The sequence below is a fragment of the Thamnophis sirtalis genome, unplaced genomic scaffold, assembly GCF_051295495.1.
Source record: "Thamnophis sirtalis isolate CommonGarterSnake01/CBP01778 unplaced genomic scaffold, rThaSir2_p1.2 scaffold_7, whole genome shotgun sequence".
NCBI classification, from domain to species: domain Eukaryota; kingdom Metazoa; phylum Chordata; class Lepidosauria; order Squamata; family Natricidae; genus Thamnophis; species Thamnophis sirtalis.
The window spans coordinates 17,358,156-17,385,273 of record NW_028261387.1 but is presented as its reverse complement, the minus strand read 5'-3'; the positions used below and the strand labels follow the sequence as shown (position 1 = coordinate 17,385,273).

At 35.5% G+C, this 27,118-nt stretch overlaps 1 protein-coding gene across 31 annotated transcripts in view; it reads left to right on the top strand.

Annotated features, from left to right (window-relative positions):
- ADGRL2 (adhesion G protein-coupled receptor L2) overlaps window positions 1-27,118 on the top strand; it is a 220,753-nt gene that overhangs the window by 106,328 nt on the left and 87,307 nt on the right. For all 31 annotated transcript variants that reach the window (XM_087719398.1, XM_087719396.1, XM_087719393.1 and 28 more), the window contains exon 3: window positions 6,808-7,021. In XM_087719398.1, the coding sequence (XP_087575524.1) occupies window positions 6,808-7,021 (214 nt within the window). The remainder of the gene's footprint in view (window positions 1-6,807; window positions 7,022-27,118) is intronic.

Below are 27,118 nucleotides of genomic sequence, written 5' to 3'. Positions count from 1 at the left end.
CTGGTTTATATGTTGAAGGTTTTCACCATTATTTTTCCTCAACCGGCTTCCCTTTTCTCAAATTTGATAAAGCCTCTTATTAAAACTAAAGTACAGGTGAATAAAAAGCTGTCTTTATTTATACAAGGACATTTCTTTTGCATTGAAATGACATAGATTTTTTTTTTGTCCCAAAAAGAAGATTTTCTAGAAAATATTTTAGTTCTTAGTTTTTCCACAGAGCTGTTTTAGTTTTATAACTGAAAGTGTTTTTTTTTAAATTTATTTTGTACAATTTAATTCTGCTCCCAATTAATAAGACTTTGGGCAACTTACATAAATAAAACAAGCAGAAAGACATAAAGTCACAAAACTATTAATGAAAAATAAAATTTAATGAATAAATCCAGAAATTATTCTCTAAAGATGGTCTGATGCAGGAGAGGGTGAATTACAAGATACTTTCATGAGTTGTAGTAGGATAAGCAGATTCTACCAGGAGCAAACAGTCCCAAAGATAATCAAGAGAAAATCCAGGAGTGATTAATTTTATAGGTAACACTGTGTAACAAATTGCTACATATTGCAAATGCAAAGTACCACAGGTTTAAGTTTCCAATTTTGATTGAGAAGAGGGAACTGTTGCAAGTGTGCAATGGAAATATGTTTCACTGATGTGCAAATGAACATATGTGAATTACACTATGCAAATTATCCTAATTTTCATGGCTATATGTGTCCCGTCCCCCCTGAAAAGCACATATTGCTATAAATATCTGTTTAATCTTACACATCTGCCTTATAGATAGATATGTGCAGGGAGATATATAAGCTCATTATTGAGTTTAATATAGCTTACTGAAATGAAGAAATGTTCCACCTTGTTTTAGACAAGCCAGAACTAATTGCCTTTCACAATTTTGTTTATTGCATGCAGCTGCTTTCTGACCATCAAAAATTCTAGGATTTCCTTTTTCTTCTCATTCCTTTAAAGAATGAGTTGTACATTCATCTTCTAACTAGATGCCAAGCAATGTTTTAAAATTGTTACACATGTTTGGGTTGTTTTACAGTGCATTCTAATTATCGTAGCACTTCTGCTTTAAATCCCTTCTTGAAGTGTGTTATCTCCATAGTATTGCTGAAACCGGTTTATGAATCGCACTTCAAGATCATTTCAAAAGGACCAGGTTCATTACTAAATTACCATAAAGGAAATCTGAATGGATGGCTTGTCATCTCAGCGCTAATGACAGCAATATATTTTGATAGTTCTCTACTCACAACTGAAATGCGGTGGTGGTGCACAACTGGAAAAGAGACCCTTCATTTTGACCATACTTTGAGTAAAGCACTTTTTTGATAGTGTTAAAGCACTTTTTGGGAAGTAATTTGTTCTTCTAAAACCGTTTTTCTTTGATGTTACTTCAACTAGTTTCTTCACTTTCAGTAAGCAAAAAGAGGGGCTTCTTTGCCTGATCAGTGAAAGCACTGGGTAGCTTCTCCAGTGTGCTGGAAGGATAATCCAATACTGTGCGTATAGACACTATTCCTCTTCCACTTTGGAGACTGAGTCAATCAGATCTTTGACTACACCTCCTCCTACTGAGCATGCCCAGTTTTTGACTCAGTCATCGAGCAAAGGAGATGTGTGCGAGGTGCTAGTTAGGGTACCACAGGTTTAAATTTCCACATTTGATTGGGAAGAGGGAATTATTTGTTGCAAGTGTGCAAGAAAAAAATATTTTCACTGATGTGTTCGAAGAAGTAGTCTCAGAAAAAAATATATCCATGAGCTTTAAGAACACAGTTTAGATCAGTTTCATACAGGTCTAAATCTAGACTTTGCAATGATGCAGAAAACAGGAGTAAGACCGAGACCTGGGCTTTCCCAAATGGTATAGGGAAGTAAAATATCCCTTCATTAGGAACTGCATTCTGAACGGAAATATATTTAATTCTTATATAATTAAGAAGATCATATTATTAATAGGGTAACACGGTAGCATCTTGAAAGGTTCTTTAAACTGTTCCCAACTCAATTTAACATCATTATGAAATGTGAATCTAACGTAATTAAGATGGAGTTGCTCTGAATCTGCTTCTATAGGATCGTGTGTCTTTTGCAACAATTCTGATTCCTCTTCACTCTCCCAGATTCTGTTACACATTTCATCCAGACCATAACTTTTCTCTTATCGTATCCCTAATAATCCCTTTGCACATTTCAGTTCTCAATTGAAAGATAAAAGAAAGCACACCTACACTTTTAGAGATATCCCAGCTTCCCAAAACTTGCTGTCATTTATCTGGTTCCTAAAGAAAAATGGGAAGGTTTTTTTTCTCCACCTTTATTGTTACAGATTGGTATGTTTTTGCATATTGATGATGTGTTGGATTTCGTAGCAAGATCTCCGCTTCTCATCATTTTTCACAGCTTGTTTCTCTCTGGGTTCACACTGCTTTTATTAAAAAAATGAAAAAAATAAATAAATAAGAGGGTGATGATAAGGAATGTGCTACTTCTGTTGGGAATTCTCCAAGTCAAAACTATTATTTTTAGCAGCAGCCCAAAATATAGAGCAATCTAAGTTGAAGGATACTCTCTTTCAAAAAAAAAATCTATCTGTGTTCCCATCTGTTTTTTTTAATTGCTCTACTACTGCTGCATTAGTAGATAGGCATGTAAACTGCATTCCCACCAACTCTCTTCAATTGCTCAGACGAGACTGTAGAAACCTAGATGACAGCAGTATATAATGTTTTTCTCTGCACTATAAATCTATCCTTCTCAGCCACCAAACTCAAGAATATTCCTTCTGTTTTTAATTATTAATGCATATTTTCTTGGCGTTCATTCATTCCCATGGTTTAGAGATACAGCTGAACTACTTTCGGAGAAGAAGTGTTTCACGATTCAGTGATTATGGTGTCCCTTAATATGAAAGCATGTTGCCATGGATTTTCTGATACTTTGTCTGGTTTTGGATTCTATAGTCCTGGCAACCTCAGTTGAAATACTGTATTAGTTCTGATTTCCACAACAAATGCAAAAAAAATTTTTAGACAAAGCACCCAAAGCTTTCTATTAAGGCTTATATATTTCTTATATTTCCCATAAGGAAATTTGGACTGTAGTATTTGGAATTGTTGTTCTTATTTTAGTTTTCACAGAAAAGCTTGTAAAGAGGCCTGGAAATGGTTAATAATATGCAAGAAGATAGATGATTTTATTTCTCTGTCTTTATTCATGAAGTTAGTTCTGGCCTTGAGAAAGTGGTAGGAGAGGAAAAACAGTTACTGACTCCTGAGGAAGTAGAAAGTGTGAGAAAGAGAACAATCCCATCTTGATCATGTTATCTTTAAAAAGGACAGTGAGGATTTGGGGCTGGATTTCAAAATCTCTTACTACACAGCAATAAAGTAGCATTTCTTGAATTCCGGCAGTGTGTGTTACTTAGTGCACTATAGATGTGTGAGATTACAATTTAGTCATTCCATGCCAGCACATGCAACGTTATCTGAAAGCTAGCAGATTGGGGAAAACTGGTAATTGTCTTGTGCTTCAGACATTACTGTTTTTCAGATGAAATTTTTTTACAGATAATCCTCAACATACAACATTCATTTAATGACTGTTCAAAATGACAGCAGCACTGAAAAAAGGGACATGACCATTTTCCACAGTCAAGGTCGACTCAGCCTTCCATCCTTCCGAGGTGGATGAAATGAGGACCCAGACTGTGAGGGCAAGTTGCTGACTCAATTTGCTAAAAAATCTGTAAACCGCTTAGAGAGGGCTGAAAGCCCTATGAAGCGGTATATAAGTCAAATAAATAAATAAATAAATAAATAAATAAATAAATAAATAAATAAATAAATAAATAAATAAATAAATAAATAAATAAATGTGATCAAAATTCAGATGCTTGGCAACTGGTTTATACTTACAACGATTGCTGTGCCCCAAGGTCACATGTTCACCTTCTGCAGTCTTCTGACAAGCAAAGTCAATGGGAAAGTCAGATTCACTTTAACGGCCAGATTACTAACTTATCAAGTACAATGATTCACTTAACAACTGTGGTGAGAAAGGTCATAATATGGGGCAAGACTCACTTAACAGGTGTCTCACTTAACAACATAAATGTTGTTGGGTCAATTGTGGTTGTAAGTCGAGGACTAGCTCTATATGCTAATTACTAAGGTGAGCATCAGTTTGGTGAAGTGGTCAAGGTCAAACTAGAAACTGTTGAGTCCACAAATTCTAGTCCCATTTTAGGTTAGCTGGGTGACATTGAACTATTCTATTCTCTCAGGATAGAATAGAATAGAATAGAATAACAGAATTGGAAGGGACCTTGGAGGTCTTCTAGCCCAACCAACTGCTTAGGCAGGAAACCTCACACCACTTCAGACAAATGATTATCCAATATCTTCTTCAAAACTTCCTTTGTTGGAGCATTCACAACTTCTGGAGGCAAGCTGTTCCATTGATTAATTGTTCTGTCAGGAAAGTTCTCCTTAGTTTTAAGTTGCTTGTCTCCTTGACTAGTTTCCACCCATTGCTTCTTGTTCTGCCCTCAGGTGCTTTGGAGAATAGCTTGACTCCCTCTTCTTTGTGGCAGCCCCTGAGATATCAGAACACTGCTATCATGTCTCCCCTAGTCCTTCTATATAGGAAGGAGACAATGGCAAACCACTTCCAAAACACTTTGCCAAAAATACTTGACAAGCTTGTCCAGGCAATCTTCAGGAGTCAACACATACATACACAGACACACTCACACACACATTCTACTGCAGTACGTTTTTCTTTGTCCTAATTATCATATCTCCTAAACCTACTAGATCCCTCCTCCACGCAATGAAGAGAAATAAGAGGAAGTTAAATGCAGTAATGATGTTTCTTCTTCAGAGGCCCAGGCTATGGGCTTGTATTGTACTCCCACCTGTTTTTCATGATGGTTTTCCGTCTGTGTCAGTTATATTTCCCAGTTAGCATAGGCTATCAGTGAGGCATAGGGTTGTTGCTAACTCAGTTGTGTGTATAAGCAAATGGTATTCGAGGCTGGCAGAATAGCTGGCAGCAACTTGCAGCTGTCAGAGGGTAAATACAATCAGAAGAAAAGTGCTGAGCTTAATATTGACTCAAAGTTGAATCTCCTGTTGTGGAAATAAAAAGCCTTGATTTTAAGTGCAACTGCTGTGATGCTTTACCAGTGAAAGAGCTGTGTGTTTTGTACATGCTTGAAAAGACTTTTGTATTTTGTTACATGTCCCAGTGCTGTCCTTATAAAAAAACAGAGATTGCAGAGCGCAGCCTTCGCAAGGAGCTTCTCCTTCTGGCTCAACATAGCCCTTGAATTCTGCTCTCACAGAATTGGAGTTGGTTCAAATAGTTACATATCTTGTGAAAAATATTCTGGTTTTACAGAAGTGTGAAATGCAGTCAGCTCATCATCACAAGGTAGTTTTTCTGCTGATCATGCATTCCCAGCATCTGATAAAGATGGAAATCCCAATTTGTTTGCCCACGTATCACACTTAATGTAAAATGGTTGGGTGACAGACATGTCCACTGAGAATCTTGCACATGGCTTCTTGCCATGATTTCAAAACCACTTTGAGTGGTTAAATATGCAGGCTAGAATACATGCTACTTCCAGTCACTACAGGCCACGGAGGATAATTTATGATAAATAAATCAGGACCAAAATAATATGTTTGGGTAATTGGTATGAAAAATGGTTTACAAACCAAGTTTTCAACTCTCTGGCTATTGTTGGAGCTGCAAGTTGGACATTTGCCACGGAACCATTTTATAATTAGATTTATTGTGAAAATACAATCATGGTTTGCGCAGAAGCAAAAGAAGTTAAGCAACATTAACACGTAGCTCAAAAAAATTCATTCAACAGAAAGCTACTGTACATACAAATCCCACACGCCTGTGCACCAGATCTGAGATGAAAGGGAAAAAAGTGAACAAAAGAAACTGAAGAATTGAGAACACATTGGTTTTAAATTATCAAGTTGAATAAGCCTGTAATGTTTTATTGTTTTGGGGTTTTCTATTTTTTCAACAAGTAGATGCCCTATTTTTTCTGTTATTTTGAGGCAGAGAACATAGCCTTGCTGTTTAAACTTCTCAGGCTGTCCTGAGTTCAGCAGTAGGCTAGGAACAGGAGAGAGCATGGAAAATAAATAATACTTGTGACATAGTGCTTGAGTTTAAAGTGAAGTCAATGCAAGGGCTGACCCAGGATGAAGAAAGCCAATCATAAACATCTGTTAAAAATAATTAAATTAGTTAGAACACAAACTAGGGCTCATTAAGCAAAGGTCCTGGCTGAAAGTATGTTGTAAACCTGATGGCCAAAAAATGACCCAGCCACTCAGCCGCCACTGCAGACTTAGTGTAAAAATTCCACTCATTGTTCTTTCAGAGTTTGAGTTGTTTGGACCCTGAAATCTGCTGGATGTTTCCTGTAATCTCTAAGTTCGTAATTTATTTTTTAAAGAACAAATTTCAACCATGTGTTTATTTATAAAATGATGCATTCAGAATAATGGCCACATTTAACTCATGATTCAAGAAGGATGTGAACAAGCTGCTCTATTATATGAATATTCCCATCCATCTACATAGAAAATCCAGGGTGGGCTGTGGGCATTTTATGTCTGGCACTTTCTGGAATGGTAAAAGTCTAAAAATGTCCTCGTGTTTACCAAGGTGTATTTTAGACTTATCTCTCTAACTTATTTGTGAGGGAATAATTTAATAATACAATATGTTTTCTATTTTTTATCGTGTTTTTTTTTTAGGTTTTAGCCGAGCAGCACTACCATTTGGTTTGGTAAGGAGAGAACTGTCCTGTGAGGGCTACTCCATTGATCTTCGGTGTCCAGGAAGTGATGTCATTATGATAGAGAGTGCTAATTATGGACGGACAGATGACAAGATCTGTGATGCTGATCCTTTCCAGATGGAGAATACTGAATGTTTCCTCCCTGATGCCTACAAAATTATGACACAAAGGTAAAAGAAGTGATTAAAATATATTAATTAAAAAGAATACAGTGGCAAAGGTTTAATTATAGATATAAATATCTTAAGAAACTCCAATATACCTTCCAATGAGATCCAATGAGAAAAATCCACTCATTAAATAAAGCTACTACCAAGTTTGATTGTTCCCCCCCCCTAAGATTTATTTAGAGAGGAGAGGGATGCAGTAGCTCAGTGGCTAAGATGCCGAGCTTGTCGATCCAAAGGTTGGCAATTCAGCGGTTCGAATACTTAGCACCACATAACAGAATGAGCTCCCATTACTTGTCCCAGCTTCTGCCAAACTAGCAGTTCAAAAGCACATAAAAATACAAGTAGAAAAATAGGGACCACTTTGGTGGGAAGATAACCACTCTCTGTGCACCTTCAGCATTTAGTTGTGCCGGCCACATGGCCATGGAGATGTTTTCGGACAGTGTTGGCTTTTTGGCTTAGAAACAGAGATGAGTGCTGTCCCTAGAGCCGGAAACGACTACCATGCATGTGCAGGGGAATCTTTACTTTATTTAGAGAGGGAGGTAGGGAAAAAGGAAAGTGAAGGAAGGAAGGAGAAATATGATTTTTATTTTCTGAGATGTCAAAGTTCTTTTTTTTTTAACCCAAAGCCCTATACTTAGGAGAATCCAACACTCAGCATAAATCACTTCTTGGTAGACATGTGATACATATACAACTAGTCCCCTACTTATGAAGAGTTATCTTCCAACAGGATATTTGTAAGTCCATTTTGTTTGCAAGTTCAATAAGCATAAAGAAGTATGGTTCTGCAATATGGTTCTTGCCTTGCATAGGTGATACTTTGTGTAATGGCAGGAGTAATGGCAGGAGAGTGTGAGACTAGTTTGTGGCATGTCACTTATGTATGTGGTCCAACGGAAGCTGACTTTTTTCTGCCTTCATTTCCTGCCTTTTCCTACTGACACCCAGTACCCATCAGGTTTGATGCAAGGCTGCCACTTGTATGGGATAAGAACTGTATTGTGCTGCAACTCCAGCCTAGAGGATCCCAGTGGAAAAATCCACTTTAAGTCTGCTAATACAATTCATACGAACAGTGCTTGACATGACATAGAAAGCATTAGGTAGATTCCCAGAATATCCCACTTGTTTTCTTTCCTTCTCATATTGATTTCACTTTGGAAATACTTGCTAAACATTCATTGAAATTGACCACAAAGTGTTCACATTCTTTACTGCTACAATAAAACCCTCACATGTTTGAAAAGGTCCTATTATATATTGTTTTTAATGAATTATTATTTCATTTTGTCTGAATTACTCATAAAACATTTTTTTGGACAAATCCATGGGAAATTGCAGTCTCATTTCAAACACTGGAAAAATCATTGAATGAATAAGTGATGCATACCAAGATCCAGATTTTCCTGGTAATTTCTTAGGAGTTTAATTTTCATTAGAATTAAATCTCAGGAATCTCTTCTCAAATTACTCCATTAAACTGAGAAATGATTTATCAAATCAGTATCTAAATCAGCATAACAATAGTGCTAGAGTTTTTTGGCTTTTTAAAAAAGATGTAGAGGTAAATTTAAAATCGTTCATCTTTGTATTTTCTTAAACCAAAAACACTCCAATGATTTTCTCTCTGATTTAATTTAAGATAAGTCCAGATTGCTAATTCATTCAGGTTTCTTTTTCCTTCCCTCCCTCTCTCATTTTTTTAAAGGGAATTGTGCTCCAATAATTCAGTTTCCCTTTTACACGACATATGGTCAAACTTTAGTGTTGTAATTGTTACTTGAAAGCAAGGTTGTAAATCTACTATTGTTTACTATCATTATTTCAGTGAGAATTTATTTGCTATTATCCTTTCAATTTCATTATCCTACAACTGCTTAAAAGGGATGTACAGACCATGTGCCCATTAGTAGTATTTTCATAGCGTTATCCAGGCGTCCTTGGAAGTAATGATATCCTCATTACTACTATTTTGTCACAGCAACAGATAAATTATAAGTTGCTAGTAGAGAAATGACCATCATCACAGACGGTGTGCTTCTACAAGTGAAATATCAGCATGAAAGTATGTTCCATAGATGAGGATACCAAGCCTAGTTTATTAAGTGTTTTATGCTAGTATTAACAACTGAACACCACAATACATTCTGAAACTGCAGGGCATCCCCTTCCTTTCATTATGTCAGTCATTCATTCTTCTAAAACACAGCTGTGCCTGTCAAAGCTCAAGACAGGAACTGTTTGCACTCTGACCTTGCTATTTCTAGGTTAGCAGACAGTCTATTTAAAATTCTTAGAACTTCATTGAAGATCTCTCTCTCTTTCTCTCCCTCCCTCCCTCCTCCTTTCTCTCTCACAATGTCCTGTAAGAAACAAATAACTTATACCAAATGATGTTTTTAATAGCTTTTCTCGACATGATTGACATATGGATAGGAAAAAAATCCACAAAACTAAATTACTTTTCTGACCCAGATCCTATTCGAGTGTCGTTTACATGCATTTCCTTCCTTGTCAACCTTTTTTTTTTAAAGAGTACAGGTTTATCAGATGAGCTTCCTTTCAAGTGAAAACAAGGCTGCCCTTCTTTTTTTTTCTAAAGATAAAGAATAAAAGGAAAGTCTTTCATGGATGATCATAGAATTGGAAGGTTGGATCAGGAAATCACCCATCTTATCTGATTAATTTCATCAGTTCTTGGTTACTTTGGTCCCTTAATCCTCAAGTCTGCTGAACCAATTTTGAGAAGATGGCATCCTTGTTTATTTATTTAAAAGTTTTCTATGGCTTTCCATACTCAACTGTGTCCAGCCATACAAATTAACACACAACACGACACTTCTTTGGAATCATATTGCAGCATCTTGGTTGCGTTACTTCGTGACAGTGCAGAAAAAACTGGTTCAGTAAAGTATACTGAAAATACAAGATAGTTACCGTTACACTTTTTCCATGTATTTATACCATTCTTCTCTTTTATTTCTTGTAAAGGAAGCAGGTTATCAGGATTCAACCGACTTTTTAGAATCAATAGCAATAGCAATAGCAATAGCAGTAGACTTATATACCGCTTCATAGGGCTTTCAGCCCTCTCTAAGCGGTTTACAGAGAGTCAGCATATTGCCCCCAACAATCTGGGTCCTCATTTTACCCACCTCGGAAGGATGGAAGGCTGAGTCAACCCTGAGCCGGTGGGATTTGAACCGCTGAACTGCTGATCTAGCAGTAGCTTGCAGTGCTGCATTTAACCACTGCCCCACCTTGGCTCAAGAGTTTTCAAGAGTTTTCAAGATGGCAGTTGCTTCTGTTGTGGATCAAAGTAGCTGTTATTTTTTTAAAAACATTTCTGTAGTTGAAATATGTCTTACGGGGTACCAACAACAGTCTGAATTTGTCTGTCTTTTCTTTTCCTCTGTGGTTTTGATAACTTTTTGTCCTTTCTCTGCTCCAAAAAATGATTGTATTGATTGCCACACATAAGATACTAATTTGAACTAGCGTGCTTCTGGATGAATGAACATGAAAGATGTCATTGTGAATTACTGATCTCAAATATCAGACCCTTGTTTTCCTTTGGTACGTCACTGGTTTTCACTATCAGAATCTGAGAGATACTTGACAAACCTCTACTGTACCTGATTATCAGAGCCAGACGCATTCTCTTAAGCATTCTTTTATGTAGAACTGGCTTCAGGTTACATCAAAGTGGATGCAGAAACATAGACATACTTTCGCCCTGGTCATCTCAGACAGTACATTTGTAGTTTGATGTGGTGTTTGCAAAGTGTTTTCTATTTATGGTTAGTTTTTGATATTGGTTGCATATGAACTCTTTAGGAGAAAGGATGACGGTGGTTATATTTGACTAAGGGGTCACATATAACTGAATCATATTTTGATAATAATTAGTTCCGAAGTAGAATTTCAGAGTTTCAGTGCTTTTCTTACCTACATTTTCTTCAGTGTTGTCACTAAATAACCTTATCAGCGACAGTGACAATTGTATTTGACTCTTCTGACATTCTTAACAAGCGCTCTTGAAAGTAGATCAGTGGCTACTCTGAAGTGAAGGACATATCTTTTGAAGGATATATCTTTATAATGTTATTTATTAAATTTATATAGTCCACTTTTTCCTCCAGGAAGAAACCACTTACATGATTTTTCCCAATCTTTTTATTATCTGAAAAACTCAGTGAGATAGTTTAGGTTGGAAAATGCCAACTGACTCAGAACCACCCAATGAATTTCATGCAAGTCAGGATTTGAACCAGGATCTTCATAGTCCTGGACTAATGCTTCCCTCATCATCCCCTATTGTAATACATTTCATCCAAAAAGGCAGCTTCCGAGTCTTATATCTTTCTACACACTGATTTAATAATCAGTCATTTAGACTCAATTGGTTCTAATAATTGTTAGCCCAAATAATTGACTTTTTATGTGAACAGTGAAAATTATTTATATTGGTAATGGAACATTATGTTTCAGTGAAGGGGAATTCCTCTATAAACATAATTTTGTGATAGTCTTAGCTCAAGAGTTACAACTTGCTTTACCATATGAAAGTAATTTATTCTTTTATAAGTATTTCAACATAGATGAATGATAAATTCACTGATGGGCCATAATATTTTCTACTCAATTGTACTATGTTTGGCTGTGGTACACTAAAACTGTTCTTGTTTATGCTAAGGCCTTCCAATGACCAAATATCTGCTGATGAAAGACACTTGCCTTAACAGAAAAGAATGGACAGATCCAACACTTGTATGAATTAGCAGTATATTAATTTTAAAATACTTTGAAAATAAGAGCTTTAAATTACAGATTGGATTTTGTGCCAAACCTCAAGACTCCTGAGGGGCTACATTGGTTCCATAGCAAATCTAATTCCTCTCTTCCCTTCATCTTACTATTCAACCCAGCTGCTGAATTTTGGAACTGAGACTACCAAGTACATTGTGTACTGAGTTCATCTTAGAATGAACCTTTTTTTTAAAAAAAAATGCTACCACTATGACGACTATCTTCTTGCTGGTTCATTTCAGCTTATCAAAACACATCCTTCTTTCCCTAACAATGCTATTGGAGCTCAGATACATGAATTATGTTTTTTTTTAAAATATTTATTATACAAAATAATAAGACAGTACTAGCATGCAGTAATTGTGCCTAGTAGTGCATAAACACTTCACATACTCATCCCAATCATAGGGTAGCTATAATTATATTACAGTCCTGGTTGATACAGTGATGAAAAGTGATTTTAAGCTTCCTGTAGTAAGGACAGCTGAGCCATTTAGCTTGCTCTCTTTCCTAAAGAGGCCTCTAGTAAGCCATAATGGCTTCTGAATAGGAAATATAACCACAATTATTTTTATTCAAACACAGTTTAAATATTAATCAAAGACAATTTATGCTTGAAACTGACAGACATTATTAACATCAAAAATGTATAATTAACTGCATTGGATATCATGAAGCAGAGTTAGCCAAATAACCATGAGGTCAAATTGCTCTAAAGTTTCCATTGCGGTATTTTATATATTATATGATAGTTGCACAATTTAGAGTAATGTGGCACCTATTTGAAATGATTAAAGCTGTCTGGGTATAGGAAACATGTAGAAATCATATAATAAATAGTACTGATTCACTAAAGAAATAAATGAAGATGAGATGTTATGGCAATGAACATCAAAAAAAAAAAGAATAATTTCACTGACTATCTTTCCGTGTTTAACTTTAAGCTACATTTTAAAAAGCAGTAAAAATAAAATGTTTCCTAAGAACATGTAAAATTGCTTTTTTCAGGAGTAGCCTATGTTCAGCATTGCTGCTTATGTGGTTTCTTTTTGGTGCACCTAGTAAGGTGTGATGCATGTGGAAAAGGAATGGATCTGTGCTTTCATAAGTCTGATCCTCTCTCTCCCCCCCCCAAACATAGGTTGATGGGTGGGTCGGTAATGCTGAATAAATACTGTGAATATATGTTTTTGTGCATGCCAACATCTTCTAATTAAAAAGTAGCAGGAATAGTTTTCTTTGTTTAAAATATCCTATCCTGACCTTTGGAATTCTATTAGGCCTTTGCAATTAATTTTTAAAAAGTATCTTTAAAACATGAACGTTACATTCTTATAACCCATTTGGTGCTGAATTAGTAACTTCCGATGACATTTTGTGCTACAAACATGGCTGAAATGCAAAATTGTAAGGGTCAAATGTAAGAACAATAGCATGTTTCTGTGGTTCTGGTTTTAATTAATAAAATCATAATTGCCAAAGATGTTGGCCATCGTTACTCAAAAAGTAATTCCAGGCTTCTATCCTTCCCCTAAAAACACAGAATTTGTTCATTAACAGAGAACAAAAGGGAATTCTCAGCTTTCCTGCACATGAAGGTCATATTTGAACATGTTTGTCTTTGTGTACGTGCATTTCTGTTGGAAAAGAACAGGAACTAAAATAAACTCAGTCTGCCTTCCTGTTGCTTAGAAAAACATTGCCAGTGTTATACATTATTTAACATGTGTACCCTGTTTATATCAGTGACATAAGAATATGTGCTGGTTTTTCATAAGGGGACACTTTTTCCCCACTTCATAAAACACTGCCTTGTGCTCTCAGTCCCGTGCATGGTGTTAGTGGATATTTAAAGCAGTTCTGCTTAACATTTTATAGGTCATGATCAACTGAACCCATAAAGCAAGTTAATGCTATGAAGCTAATGTGGTTTAAGAGTAATGTAGAGTAAATGCTTTATTCAGAGTAATAGTTTTACCTTGCTACTGAAATATGAATTGGGTATTTAAAAAAAAATAATTGCAAGCTCCCCATTTCAATTTTCTGTGATAGCATTGTAGTGATGCTGCATTATTGTACAAATCTGTTATTTTCTTGAAGTTCCTGTTTCCCTTTTAAAATGATTTCATAGGAGCAGATTTTTGCATTCCCACTTTATACACAATGGATACATTAACCCACATGCCAGTTTAATAGACAGTACAATTGAAAGATTGCCTACTAATACAGAAAGATGTCTCTCCAAACTCCTTCAACACATAGAAGCTAAGAATGAAAGCAAGGAAATGGAAGTACATTGGGACAATGCCAAAGGTGTGTCCCCCACCCCCCCTAGAATTTAATCCCTTGGCTTCCCTATACATTGAATAATACAGGAAGAGATCTATTGTTCTCCATAAAGCTATTCTTGGGAGTTCCAGTAAATGTCTTTAGGCATTTGTTAGTATAAGTATAGAATTGATGAAGAACTAGCCTCCAATTGTTAGAGAAAGTTTGACTGCATTTGGCTGAATGTAGTGCCATATTTCCACAACGGTATCCTGTTGCTCAATAATACATTCTCAGGTAAAATGAAATCTTCAGATGCTAGGGAAGATCAGGATTGGGGAAAGGAGGCACAGAGTTTGTGTCCTCATCTCACCTTTTTGGATTTTTGAGGAAGGCCTGAAGATATCTGTGGTAACTAAAAATTATGTATGAGCAATTTATGTGTGTCTATTGTGATTGATGGATGGATGAGGCAATCCTTGCTTAAGGACCACACTTGGCACCAGAATCTCAGTTATTGAACAAAATAGTCATTAACTATGTCCCCAAGTGACTACTTCACTTAACAAGCACAATCTAGGCATTCCTGCTTGCAGTCATTAAGCAATCTTGTAAGTGGTTATCCCAGGTACGGGTCATAGGATGGGGGAGACCCTGGGAGATATGGTGCAAGCTGTGCATGAATGTTTCTCCACTCAATAGTTGAAAATTCTCTGAAAGGCAAGAAGAATTTGTAGGCCATGAATGAAACCACGTGAACATGCTCTATGCTGAGCTTCCTCCATCCCTCTGAGGCACTCCATTCTCCTTACTTGTGCCTTGCTCTACCTTACTGTATGTAAGTGCTATATCTCCACTTAGGAACTGCAAATCAACAAAGATTTTCAGCAGCTAAACTGGGACACACACAAAGAGTCTGTGCTGGGCCAACAGGGCTCCTCCCCTACCATGAGGCACTGAGTGATCCTTACCATGCTGCCTGAAAATCGCTGAAAATTCTTCTTTGATTACAGTGTAGATTTTTCAGGCAGTGCCCGGAAACAACAACTCTTAGTAAGTGGCAGCACCTTGCAACATTCCATGCTGGCTTTCCCATTGACTTTTTGAGGAAGCCAGCAGGAAAGATTGAGATGGCAATCACCAGGTGCCTGCCAAGCAGTTTTAAGTGCCAACAGGTTGCCAAACAGAAAGATTATGATCATGTGGCTAAGGGAGATCACTGCAACCACCATAACTTCAGGTACAATTCGTAAGTTCCTTTGTCCAGTACTGTGGTAATTTTGAGCAGTCACTGAATGAATACTTACTAAGCGAGGGCAACCTATGGATAGATGGATGGATGGACAGACCAACAGACATGCCCAGATATTTTACATCATTGTGAGCTATAATACATTGTGAACATTATACTCCATATAGTCCAAGCAGAGAAAATTGAGTTGAGCTATGTTTCATCCAACTATAAACAAAAGCATGCTCCATATGTTAAAGCATCTTAATAAGTGCAACTTATCTTAAGAGTTCATCCTTCAGCCTTTGTATTACCTTCTTTCTTGCTCTGCTTTCTAGGTAAACAGGGTAATCATGTTGAACATGTCTTTAGGCATTTTATGAGCTTTGCAAAGCTTTTATTTTATCATAAATAAAAATGTCCTCCAGATCCATAACTTGTCATGCAGTTCTTTTTTTTCTCTTAACTTGAAAAAAGTCACCATTTACCCTGCAGAGGAACTGTTAACCTTCTTGGGGAAGGGGTGTGTGAACTTGGGGTTGAAAAGATGCTTCCAGATCTGAAAGTTTGCTTCCTGTCAAATATATCAACTTAATTAGTGCATTATTCCTTTACTTATAAATGCAAAAACTCTTACTTTCTGGGTTCCTAGATTTTTTTTCTCCTTTGGAGACTGAGACACAGTGTAAAGTCCCCTCAGAGTATTCTGAATTAGAGAATAATTTAGGTAACATGCTATAAAACTAAATAAGGATGATCAGGCTTCCGTTGTCATGAATGCTATCAATGTTATATGCATGATAAAGGAGTTCCATCTTTTCTTATGATTCCTTTCCTGCTGTCATCCCAGCACTTGTTTCAATAGGGAAGGATTTACATCTAATACATTAGTTAGGTCAGGTTAAAGTGAGCCTTTTTAATTGTGCAAACACAGACCCCTCTTGTGGAGGAAGGCAATTTGAAAAAGGATTAGATTATGAACATTTTCAGCTTAATTAAATACAAGCTTAGAGTGGTGAGCTGGTATATCGCCTCATACGCCGCTTGTACTTCTAAACTTGCTTTTGATTGAAGAGGGAGAGAGTCAAAGCACTGTTTCCAGAAATTTCTTTACTAAAAATGGATTGTAGCTTATGAATGAATCATGCTGATTCCAGCAAATCATGGATGGGAACTTGTAGTACTCCCTTTTCAAAGGCTATGCTTTCTTTCAAACATAAGATATTTTTTTAAAAAAAAAATAATATTCCTGAAAATTTACAATTTTTTCACTACAAATTTTCCATTACCAATTTTGTAAATTTTCCATTTATTGTGGTGAGATACTGCTATGTTGGTGATAAATAATCATTCTTTTCATGATGTTCAAGCTCTCTTAAGAGAATAAAATAATAACACTCACACACTGCTTCTAGCACAAACTTCACAAACTTCTGTTTAAATAACAAATGACAGCACTGGATGTGATTAAAGGCCCTTCCTAGGGGGCAGGCAGCATTTCTGTCGCATGCTTTAAGCTGTCCACGCACATGGAGAAAAAAAGGTGGTAAGGAAATCATCAGATCAAATCCAAGGGCATTCCTTTGATTTTGAACCCCCAGTTTTCATTAATACTTTTAAAGCCATACATGGATAGTTAAAATATGCATGATGAAAAGAGATTTCAAATTTCCATTTAACCAGTTCAAGAAGGAAAGCAAAAAAAAAGACATTCATATATATATATATATATATATATATATGTATGTATGTATGTATGTATGTATGTATGTATGTATGTATGTATATGTATATGTATGCATATGTATGTATATATGTATGTATGTAAAATTTGTGTGTGTGTGTGTGTGTGTGTGTGTGTTGTATTTGTGCTGATAAATAAAACACAACAGTAAAATATTGGGCTTTCTGTCTGGATGGTCTCTTGTGACGAGCCGATGGATAGAGAATGGAAGCAATTAGCTTCCTCCCATAATTGGGGCATACCAGGGGTTGTGACACTATATATATATGAGTTACAACCCCCGGTATGCCCAAATATGGGAGGAAGATCACTACTTCCATTCTCTGTCCTTCGGCTCATCACAAGAGACCATCCAGGCAGAAACCCAATATTTTTACCGTTGCCTTTTTGTTACATTTGTTGTATTTGTGCTGATAAATAAATAAAGGGAGACTAGTATAGATCTATTTCAAGCTATTTAGCTCTCATCAGCTAGCCATATCCTTCGATTCCCAGTAATACAACAAATAAATAAATAAATAAATAAATAAGTGTGTGTGTGTGTGTGTGTGTGTGTGTGTGTGTGTGTTATTTTTTCTGTCGTGATGGACTCTTGTGACGAGCCGATTGACAGATGATGGAAGCAGTTAGCTTCCTCCCATAATTGGGGCTTACCAGGGGTTGTGACACTATATATATATATATATATATATATATATATATATATATATATATATATATATATATATATATATATATATATATATATATATATATATATATATATATATATATATATATATATATATATATATATATATATATATATATATATATATATATATATATATATATATATATATATATAATGGGCTACAATGTTTTATAAATACAGTGAAGACACTGCAGGGTGTGCGAAGGAATACCCTTGAAAATGGGTTTCTCCCACTAAAAAAATACACTAACAGTCCCCATCCCAGATTTGAATGACTGCTGAATATAAAACCTTGAGAAAGTAATTAATGGCCTAGAAAACTATTTAGAGAAATCCAGAGCTGTGAGTATGAAAAATACCTCTCCGTGGAAGGGTCTTTAAGGAATAAGTAATTAGAAATGCCAGAGGTTTGCAATGACCGATGTAAATTTGAGCATAATTAGGAGGAGTATAGGCTGAGGATCGAAGTGCCTGGCATGCACGGTTGTCTTCATATCATGCTACTAATTAAATATTTAAAGGCCCCCTCCTCTTGTCTCCCCTCCCTCCCCAATGAGAGAAATATAACCTACCGCACAAGAATAGGTAATTTCTGCAGATAATTTACAGGTCGTAGTGGGGAGGATGCCACGGTTTTGCAAGGTTATGTCCTATTATTCCATATCTTTTATAATGCCCGGTAACAAGTTTCTTGCTAATTTAAATCTTAACTAGGACATCCCATAGCGATTTCCCATTTCCTCTGTCAAAATGGGGAGTGATAGTTTCTATATGTGAAAACTGTAATGGGAAAACATTTTCATGAGTAATTGGCCCTAATTGACACTAGCTCCAATATATGGCAATACATTGTAATTATCCAAGGAGAAGTTTCAAAACTCTAGGCATCCTATGAATGTTTAAATAAAGAAGTACATACACAATTATTCACTCTATATGTGTGTGATAACTGTGTCCTTACATTATGATTCGACACGATGACCCCTTGAAATAAAGGGAGTCTCAGTGGTCTACTCTGCAAATAAATATTCTTTATTTTGCTCCTAAAATTAAGCCACTTTTATGTTGAATGTGCAGTTTTGCAAACCAGGAAGTTGGGTTGGATTAATAAGACTCTGGGTGACTCAAGCCTAATTTGCATTAAACTGACCCAAAGGTCTTGTAAAATGGCTCAGAATTATCAAGGCATCTAACGTATCAGAGTTTTTATTAACAAATTGTTGCTATTTTTAAATTGCTTATTTTGCTAATTAAAAAAGATTAAAGGAGTTTTAGAGGCAGTTTCAAATTTTATTTAACATATATGCAAATCACATTATATAAAAGAACATTTGCATATTGTTAGCATTGTAAATCCTGGGTAGTAATCAGAGAATCACTTTAAAACAAGAAAAGGGGGGAGACAATCTTGACACTTTAAAATGTTTAACCCTTTATGTTTATTTAACTACTAAGATGTAATTTATAAACAAGTTTGGTAGCATGCATTGTTTCTTGCCAGATTTATTCTTTATCCTTTTTATATCAATCATTAGGATATTTTAAGATAAAATCTCCCATCCAGTAAGGCACAGCTCCGGATTAGTTCATAGAGATACCCACATCATTTCTGTCTAGGGTGGTTCTCAGTGATCCAGGTCATGGTTGTCCAAAAGATGCTTTTTTCAAAAGGCAGTGGGTTTTCTTTTGTTTTTCCTGGAAGACATTTCGCTTCTCATCCAAGAAGCGTCTTCAGTTCTGACTAGAACTGAAAAAGTACCTTTGGTGCTACATCATTTTTATTGACAAAAATAGAGAGATTGTAAATTTTTTCATATTGGAATGTTGTTTTTGAGTCCTGATTGATACTGGATCATTTTCCTTTAAGTACTAACCAAATCTGACTCTGCTTAACTTTCGAACATCAGCTTAGATTGACTAGGTATTCTTCTTGTTATATAAGAAAACTGTTTGAAATAAGCAATCACATTCATTATTTCTACAGTAAGCAGACAATATTTTTCTCCAAACATCAGCAGTACAGTTCTTACTGAATTGGACATATTTAAAGGACTGTAGAATTATTGTGCCTAACTTATTAATAATAGGCAATACATTTCAGAGTAATAGATATCTGATAGCTTTTGATTTAGAATGGAAATACATGGGAGAACTAAGCAGTTTTCTGACAAGGCCCAGGGAAAAGATATAGCTTTGCATTTAGGAATTCAATGTTCCTGTTTTAGATCATAGGAAATTACCCATTACTTGAGAATTTCATGTTTTTAATTTCTTTATTTAAGAATTTATAGGCCTTTCTTCAAAAAAAAAAAAGTTTTCCAGAGTGGCTTATAACATATTTTGAAAACCAGTATCTAACATTTTAAACCAATAAGTATAACGTAAAACTAAGAAAAGCATACAAATGTGTAATATACAAACAGTTAAACGGATAATTAAAATGATTACTAGGCAGCTGACATGAATTGAATTAAATGTTTCTATTCAAGCATAAATAGAAAGTTAGTATAAAATCCTGAAATGATAAAAACTTTGCTTGGAGTTAAAAAGACAATAAAGTAGGTAGAAGACGCCCTTTATTAGAGAGAGAAGAATGCCAATAAGAAGGCACATTTGTGGATAACCATCAGCTTAAGAGAACATGGCACCCAGAGCATAATTTACAGAAAAAAGAAATATTATTTTTTCTCTTTCCATACTAGGGTAGTTTATCTATTTCATTTTCATTCATAAATTGATTTATTATTCTAAGCAATTCTGTTTGAAGTCTATTCAGTACCTGCCCTATATGGAAAATCTAAAAGGCTGTGAAGACTTGGCTTTCCTCTAGACAATAAAATCAAGATGTATGAGTTAGGCAATGCATTGGTTATTTTTAATTGTTTGTTCGTAGGAGTTTTACCATGTTTTGTGTATTAGTTGCTGGGCATTTAGAGTTACTTGTTTAAGAGGGGCATCCATACAAATGCTATGAAATAAATAAATGACTAATTACATCCAGTTATACTCATAGAGGCTAAGCAACTAACATCTACATGACACTCCATAATGTAGTTGTAACTTTTGGTTGCAGCCCATATTTTGAAATTAGATCCAACTTGAATCAAAAAGTAACTTTCTTAAATGGAAATACACTTTTAGAGTGACCTCTTCTGTTCATTGCGTCATTCAGCTGTTGCCCAATCTTTTGACATGTTGTATACCCTTCAAAGTACCTCTGATAGTTTTGAGTAACTCTTCCTGGAACCACTGCTTTCAGTCGCGTTTGCTAAAACTTCACTAATTGTGCAGCATGGTAAGATTTTTTTTGTTTAATGGATCATGTCCTTTTGGTTCTGCTTGCAGAAAATTCATAGGGTGCTTGTGTTTCAGTAGACAATTGCCAATTTACTTTCAAGTTAATTTGTTCCCCTTTATTGATTTTGAGAATACAAAAAGCAGAAAAAGATTGTCGTATTTAGTATTTATATTACATTTTAAAATATCTGCCCCAAGCATTACTTATTGTATTAATTATGACAAATGATCATTACTATGCAACACCTCCTATGCTATATTAATTGCACTACATTTAGTTTCCTTATGTTTATTTAGTAATTAATAATGTCCAATAAATCATTAGCTATTAAACAATTAAATAAAACTGTGCATCTGTGTTTCCCCTTGTGTACTGAAAATTATTGGCTTTTATACAGACCTTATTTTTTCACTATTACTTCTCCATGATGTTTCAGGGAACAAGTATGCATAAACAAAAGCATGTGTGTTTACATATCTGTAGGCCCAGCCACCATCGAGCATCTCAAGCAGTCCCAGGTGGGCTAGATTTTCTATTCTATGGCAGTTTTATATGTTTGTAAGTCAGATTTGTCAAAATCAAAATGAGATGGAGTCACATGTGTTTTGATGTTTCTGTCTGCAATATGCAGAAATAACTGCTACACAAATTCTGTCGATTCTTTGAAAGAGTAAAATACCACGCATGATCTGCCCAAATAAACTTAGGGTGAGATACACTAGCATCTGTTGCTGTCAGGTTAAATAATATATATTTAGGGTAACTGCATAAAACTGCACACATACATACCACATATTAAAAATATGTTCAACAACTTCTGAAACCACACTAGATTTGCAAGAAATCTTTTAGAAAGTTCAGTATATGATAGCATTACGAATATGGTCAGCATTGTTTCGGTCTAGATCTACTGATGCACATTTCAGTCATATAAACCTGACCTCCATTGAGAGAAAAACGGAGATATAAGTCCCATGATTTTGAAATGAAGCTGATGCAATTTACATCAGATTTGTTTCTAGGTATGTTAAAACCATAGCTGTATGAAGTCCCAGCTGGAAGGGATCGTGAATTTAGAATTCAGCTGTCCGTTAGAATTAGCTTTGCCTATGCCCTGTGATCTGTAACAAACTCGGTTTGTAGATTCAGTCTTAATTTTAGGTAGTCCTAGTATATTAGCCTTGTCGTTTACACCCAGATCCTCATTTTCATACTGGAGTATTTGTTCAAGACTATAGATCTTTCATTTTTAATCTTCCCTAGAACAGTGGTGAATAATGGCCCCTGGCAGGAGATAATGAAATTTTCTTAATTTATATTTTTGAAGTGGGAGCCTCAATTAAAAATAGCATCCGATGGCCTGGAGACATAGCTCTGGTGCATGTTTCAGGGGAGCGATAATAATAATGCAGTTCCAATGGTGATGGGAAATGATAGGACAGTGAAGAATTTAAGGAAGAAAAGGGAATGTACCAAAGCTTTATTGTAGCATATCTAATGATCTGCAGAAGATTCCCAGTGGCTTTTGGAGCAAGACAGGAGAAACTAATGTTATCTTGCCAAAACAGAAGTCTCTGCTTAATCACCAGAGCAAGACCATTGATTAAAACACCTCACCCAGATAGATTGCTCCTGGAATCTCATCTCCATACTTTTCTCTTGGTAAAGTATAATAATGAGAATATGATAATCAAAAGAAGGGCAAAAGCAATTTGTTGGGAATTGTACGCATTGAAATTACAGCAAGAAGGCAAACAAATTAGAATGGAAACAAAGAGCATTTTTTAAAGCCAACCACAGATGGGACAGACTTCCAGAGTGATAAATGAAAAGTGGCAAATGCAGGAGCAGTGGAGATGTAACACAGCCTCCCCTCCTTGTTTCTTTTCTTTTCTTTAGCCTTAGACATTTTTCTTCCAGCTATTGTGTGAAGAAGCAGACCTGTGTTTTCGCAATAATTTGAAACTGTTAATTAGATGGCAACCTGATTTCAAAATTTTCTCAGTGCAATGAAGCCCCGGTTTTTCTGAATGCTTTAAAAAGTTAAAAATACCACATAAACAAAATAAAAAAATGTATGTACCTTACATTAATCTATAAAATAAATGTGTTAGAAGTATCCTGGCTGTTGTTTTCACGTACAGATTGTTCTTACATTTTGAGAAACTTTCAGATTTTCTTAGAGTGTGGTAGAGATGCTAATTCTCTCCCCCTCCCCCCCCCCCGTAGCTTAGTAAGACTTTTTTCTCTCTTCCCGTTAGACTCTGTTCCTATTCAGGAACAGTTTTTATACATTGATTGTCTTTGGTGTTGCAGTGTTCACGTTACAATTCCCTATTTCTTCAGTGCCAAGAATTCCCAATCTATGTATCTGTAGCTATAGCACTAGCGATATTCGAAATATGGACCTGGGAAGACAACAATTTGACAAAATTGAGCTACAAGCCTCCCAAAGCCCATGTTCCATTTTACAATATTGCAGAACAGTGGTGGACAGCCTAAGTAAGAGATAACTGTTTTCTTACTTGGCTGATGCAGGATTTCCAGAATTATTTATTTATATTTACCCATACCTTCTGTTCAGCTAAATTTCTATAGGTCGTGGGCAGCTTGCAAAAGGTCAGAACATGGGATTAAAAATGTTGGCTATATAAAGCACCAATCAATGAGTGTTAACAGTCCTCCTCACAGGTGTAGGCTAAACTTACATATTCCCAAGTGCATTGGTAAAAAAGATAGTTCTTAAGAAGTGTGAGAAAGTGAAAGAGGACCGGAAAACCAGGGATAAGCTGTTCCATAGAAATATTACAAGATACCCTATTATATCCTGTTTATCTAGAGGAGGGAAAAGCTCTTACCACTGATGGATATTATATACTTCTTTACCCTAATCGTTCAGTGATTTATATCTGCCTAGTGACTTTGGCAGTTATAGCAAATCATGTTACATTATGCAGGTTTGATAAACTATAACGTGAAGCCTAGTAAGACTTTTTTTCTCTCTTCCCGTTAGACACTTCTTCTTTTTTTTAAGGGGACATATTTAAAAACCACTGTATAGCATATCTATTTTGTTTGTTTCACTCAAGAGGGCAAATATTTTTTTTATGATAATAGTCATAGAATAAGACATATAAATATTGTAATTTCTATGTGGTTTACAACTAATCCATTTTGCCCATAAAATAAGGGCAATTCCCACCCTTTTGGAGACCTGTTCCTATGGTCAAAACCTACTCCAGATGGTTGTAAGATCCAAAGGGATGGAAAATTTTCCAAATTAGGAAGCCAGGGGAACTAAAAGAAGGTATTTTCATCTAAGTGAAATTAAGAAACAAAATGATATTTATTAATTATATGAAACAATGTTTAAAGAGACTTTCAATTACTATTATCTAAACTTTAGGTCAAAAGAATATAGTTTGTATTGTTATTCTATCCCACCATTTTGGAACTGGTCATGAAAGTTATTCACATAGATACATAAACATAGTTCCTGGCATATCACAATAGTTGGGAATAGAGCTTCTGTTGTTAAACAAAGCAGTTGTTAAGTGAGTGATTGAGGATGAGTAAATCACATGGCCATTAAGCAAGTCCAGCTTCCCGCATTGACTTTGCTTGTCAGAAGCTGGCTGGGAAGGCTCCAAATGGCTATCACATGATATTGGGATGCTGCAGTTGTCACGCACACATGCCAATTGCCAAGCACCTGAATTTTGATCATGTGGTTATGGGGGATGCTATGACAAGTTTTAAGTGTACCAGTTGTAAGTCACTTTTTTCCAGTGCCATTATAACTTGGAACAGTCGCTAAACAAATGGTTGTAAGTGGAGGACTTCCTGTGAAAGTCATTAATGCTTCCTAAACTGTGGTGGTGCAGTGGTTACAATGCAGTACTGCAAGCTAATACTAATGACTGCCAGCAGTTCAATTCTCACCAGCTCAAAGTTGACTCAGACTTCCATCCTTCTGAGGTGGGTAAAATGAGGACTCAGATTGTTGGGGGCAATATGCTGACTCTGTAAACTGCTTAGAGATGACTGTAAAGCATGGTACAGCGGTATATAAGTCTAAGTGCTTATTGCTATTGCTAAGCAGCCATACCAAGTGTATCAGAGGTCACTGCTACCCTTGGACTTTAAGGAAAGGCATTTTAAACGGCCCAAATTGTTTTATGAACATTCCCTTTGAATACTTTCCATATCCTAGTCTCTTTCATCCAGATCATTTGAAGTACAGTAACAAAATTCAGCACCCAATTTCAGCTAGAATAGCCGTGCCATTTCAGTCTACAGTACTTGGGATGTAAAGCATTGTTAGTTTACAAGTCTAACTACCGTTATGAAAATATCTTCTGAATTTATTAAGAAGATGTATAGTATATGTATGTGTATTACTTTTTGGGGGTAAGACATTTTATACAAACGTAGCAGTTAACCATAGAGTACCTACTACCTAGTTAAGATGGGCACATTTGAAAAGAAATTATGAGGGGTGTCTGTCAGTTTATTGTGGGAAAATGCTAAATACACATTGTCTGGTTTACAGTAGTAGACCTGAACCAACAGGCAGCTATCGTTGTTGTAGGAATGAGACAATCAGCATGACAGCCTGAAATCTATAACAGATTTCATGGGGTTGTTTTATCCAAAAACTGGGGGGAAAAAACTTCTTTTCCTTTGAAGGTTAAAACTAACTTTTCAGAAGCTAAATACTAAAAAGAAGGGGAGATGTCTGTTTTATCATTTATTAACAACACTGAAGTTACTCTGAAAAGCTGCAATTAAGCTCACTTTAATATTCATTTAGCAAACATGAATTGAAATATATGGCTTGATCTTACACCTGTTTTGAAAACATGGCTTGATCTTACACCTGTTTTTTAGGAAGGCAGATGTCAGAAACTCTCTAAGTCTCCAGCATAAGATAGATGTCTCCAACTTATGCAAGGGTATTCAATAGTATGGGAAGTGCTAGTAATGCAGTAGTTTGATATATGGCTGGAGTCAAAGGCTAGACTATTATTTTAAGATCTGGCTGCCTTTTCTTCAGTTTACTGACAAACAGAACTTACCCAGGAGAGCAGCCAAACTTCCTTTGTTTTAGTTACCAAACTGTTTTGTTTGGCTCCTTGCTTTGACTTCACAGTGAAACACTGAAAGTTGTTTTGCTGAACTTAGTTTTATTCTAAGTTTTGACAAGTATCACTTCATTTATATTCAAAATTAAAGTTCAGTTCGAAACACCAAGTCTTTTATATTGTATCTGTCTACAGGCTGCCAGACCTCTTTAAACCAACAGCTTCTGATTAGCATGGTCATTTTATGGGAAATGGATCATAGCTTGATTTCTTGTAAAGGTTTATTTGGGGTGAGAGATGAATGTTGAGGAAGGATATGACTTGGAATGTCCTTGAAATGTAAAATGTCATTTCAGAGAAATGCCTTACAGATGGACATCTTGAGTAATTTTTTCCAGTATTAAATCTGATATATTTTTAATGTTCATGCTTGCTTTTTATGATTTTTAATATTATACACTTTGTAAAAAATATCCTGATTTTCTAATTTTTTTAAAATTCACTTTTTATTTTACAGATTAAATCATTTGTTAGTTTATATTACCATAATATTTATAATTTAACATAATATAATAACAATAACATAATATTTTATGTTAAGTTCAATCCACTTAGGAATTTGCCAATAATATTGTTGGTGGCCCAGTAGTTGTCACATCTCCACAATACCATCGAGGGTACAGTAGTATTTCCGTCTTTAAAACTTTGGCCTCTCCAATGCCGAGCACAACTGTTGGAAAATATCCAGCTGTAAACAATAAGTATAACTATTTAAATTATGTTGCTTTCTAAAAAAAATATTGCTAGTTAATAATTGTAATGACTGAAAATTCATTAATTGTTAGAAAAATTGAATTCAAAATGTTTCACCATCCAAAAAATAAATAAATAAATAAAAACAACAACCTGGACTTTTGAAAAAAGGACAGGAATTATCTGTTGTTACCCAAACTCTTAGCT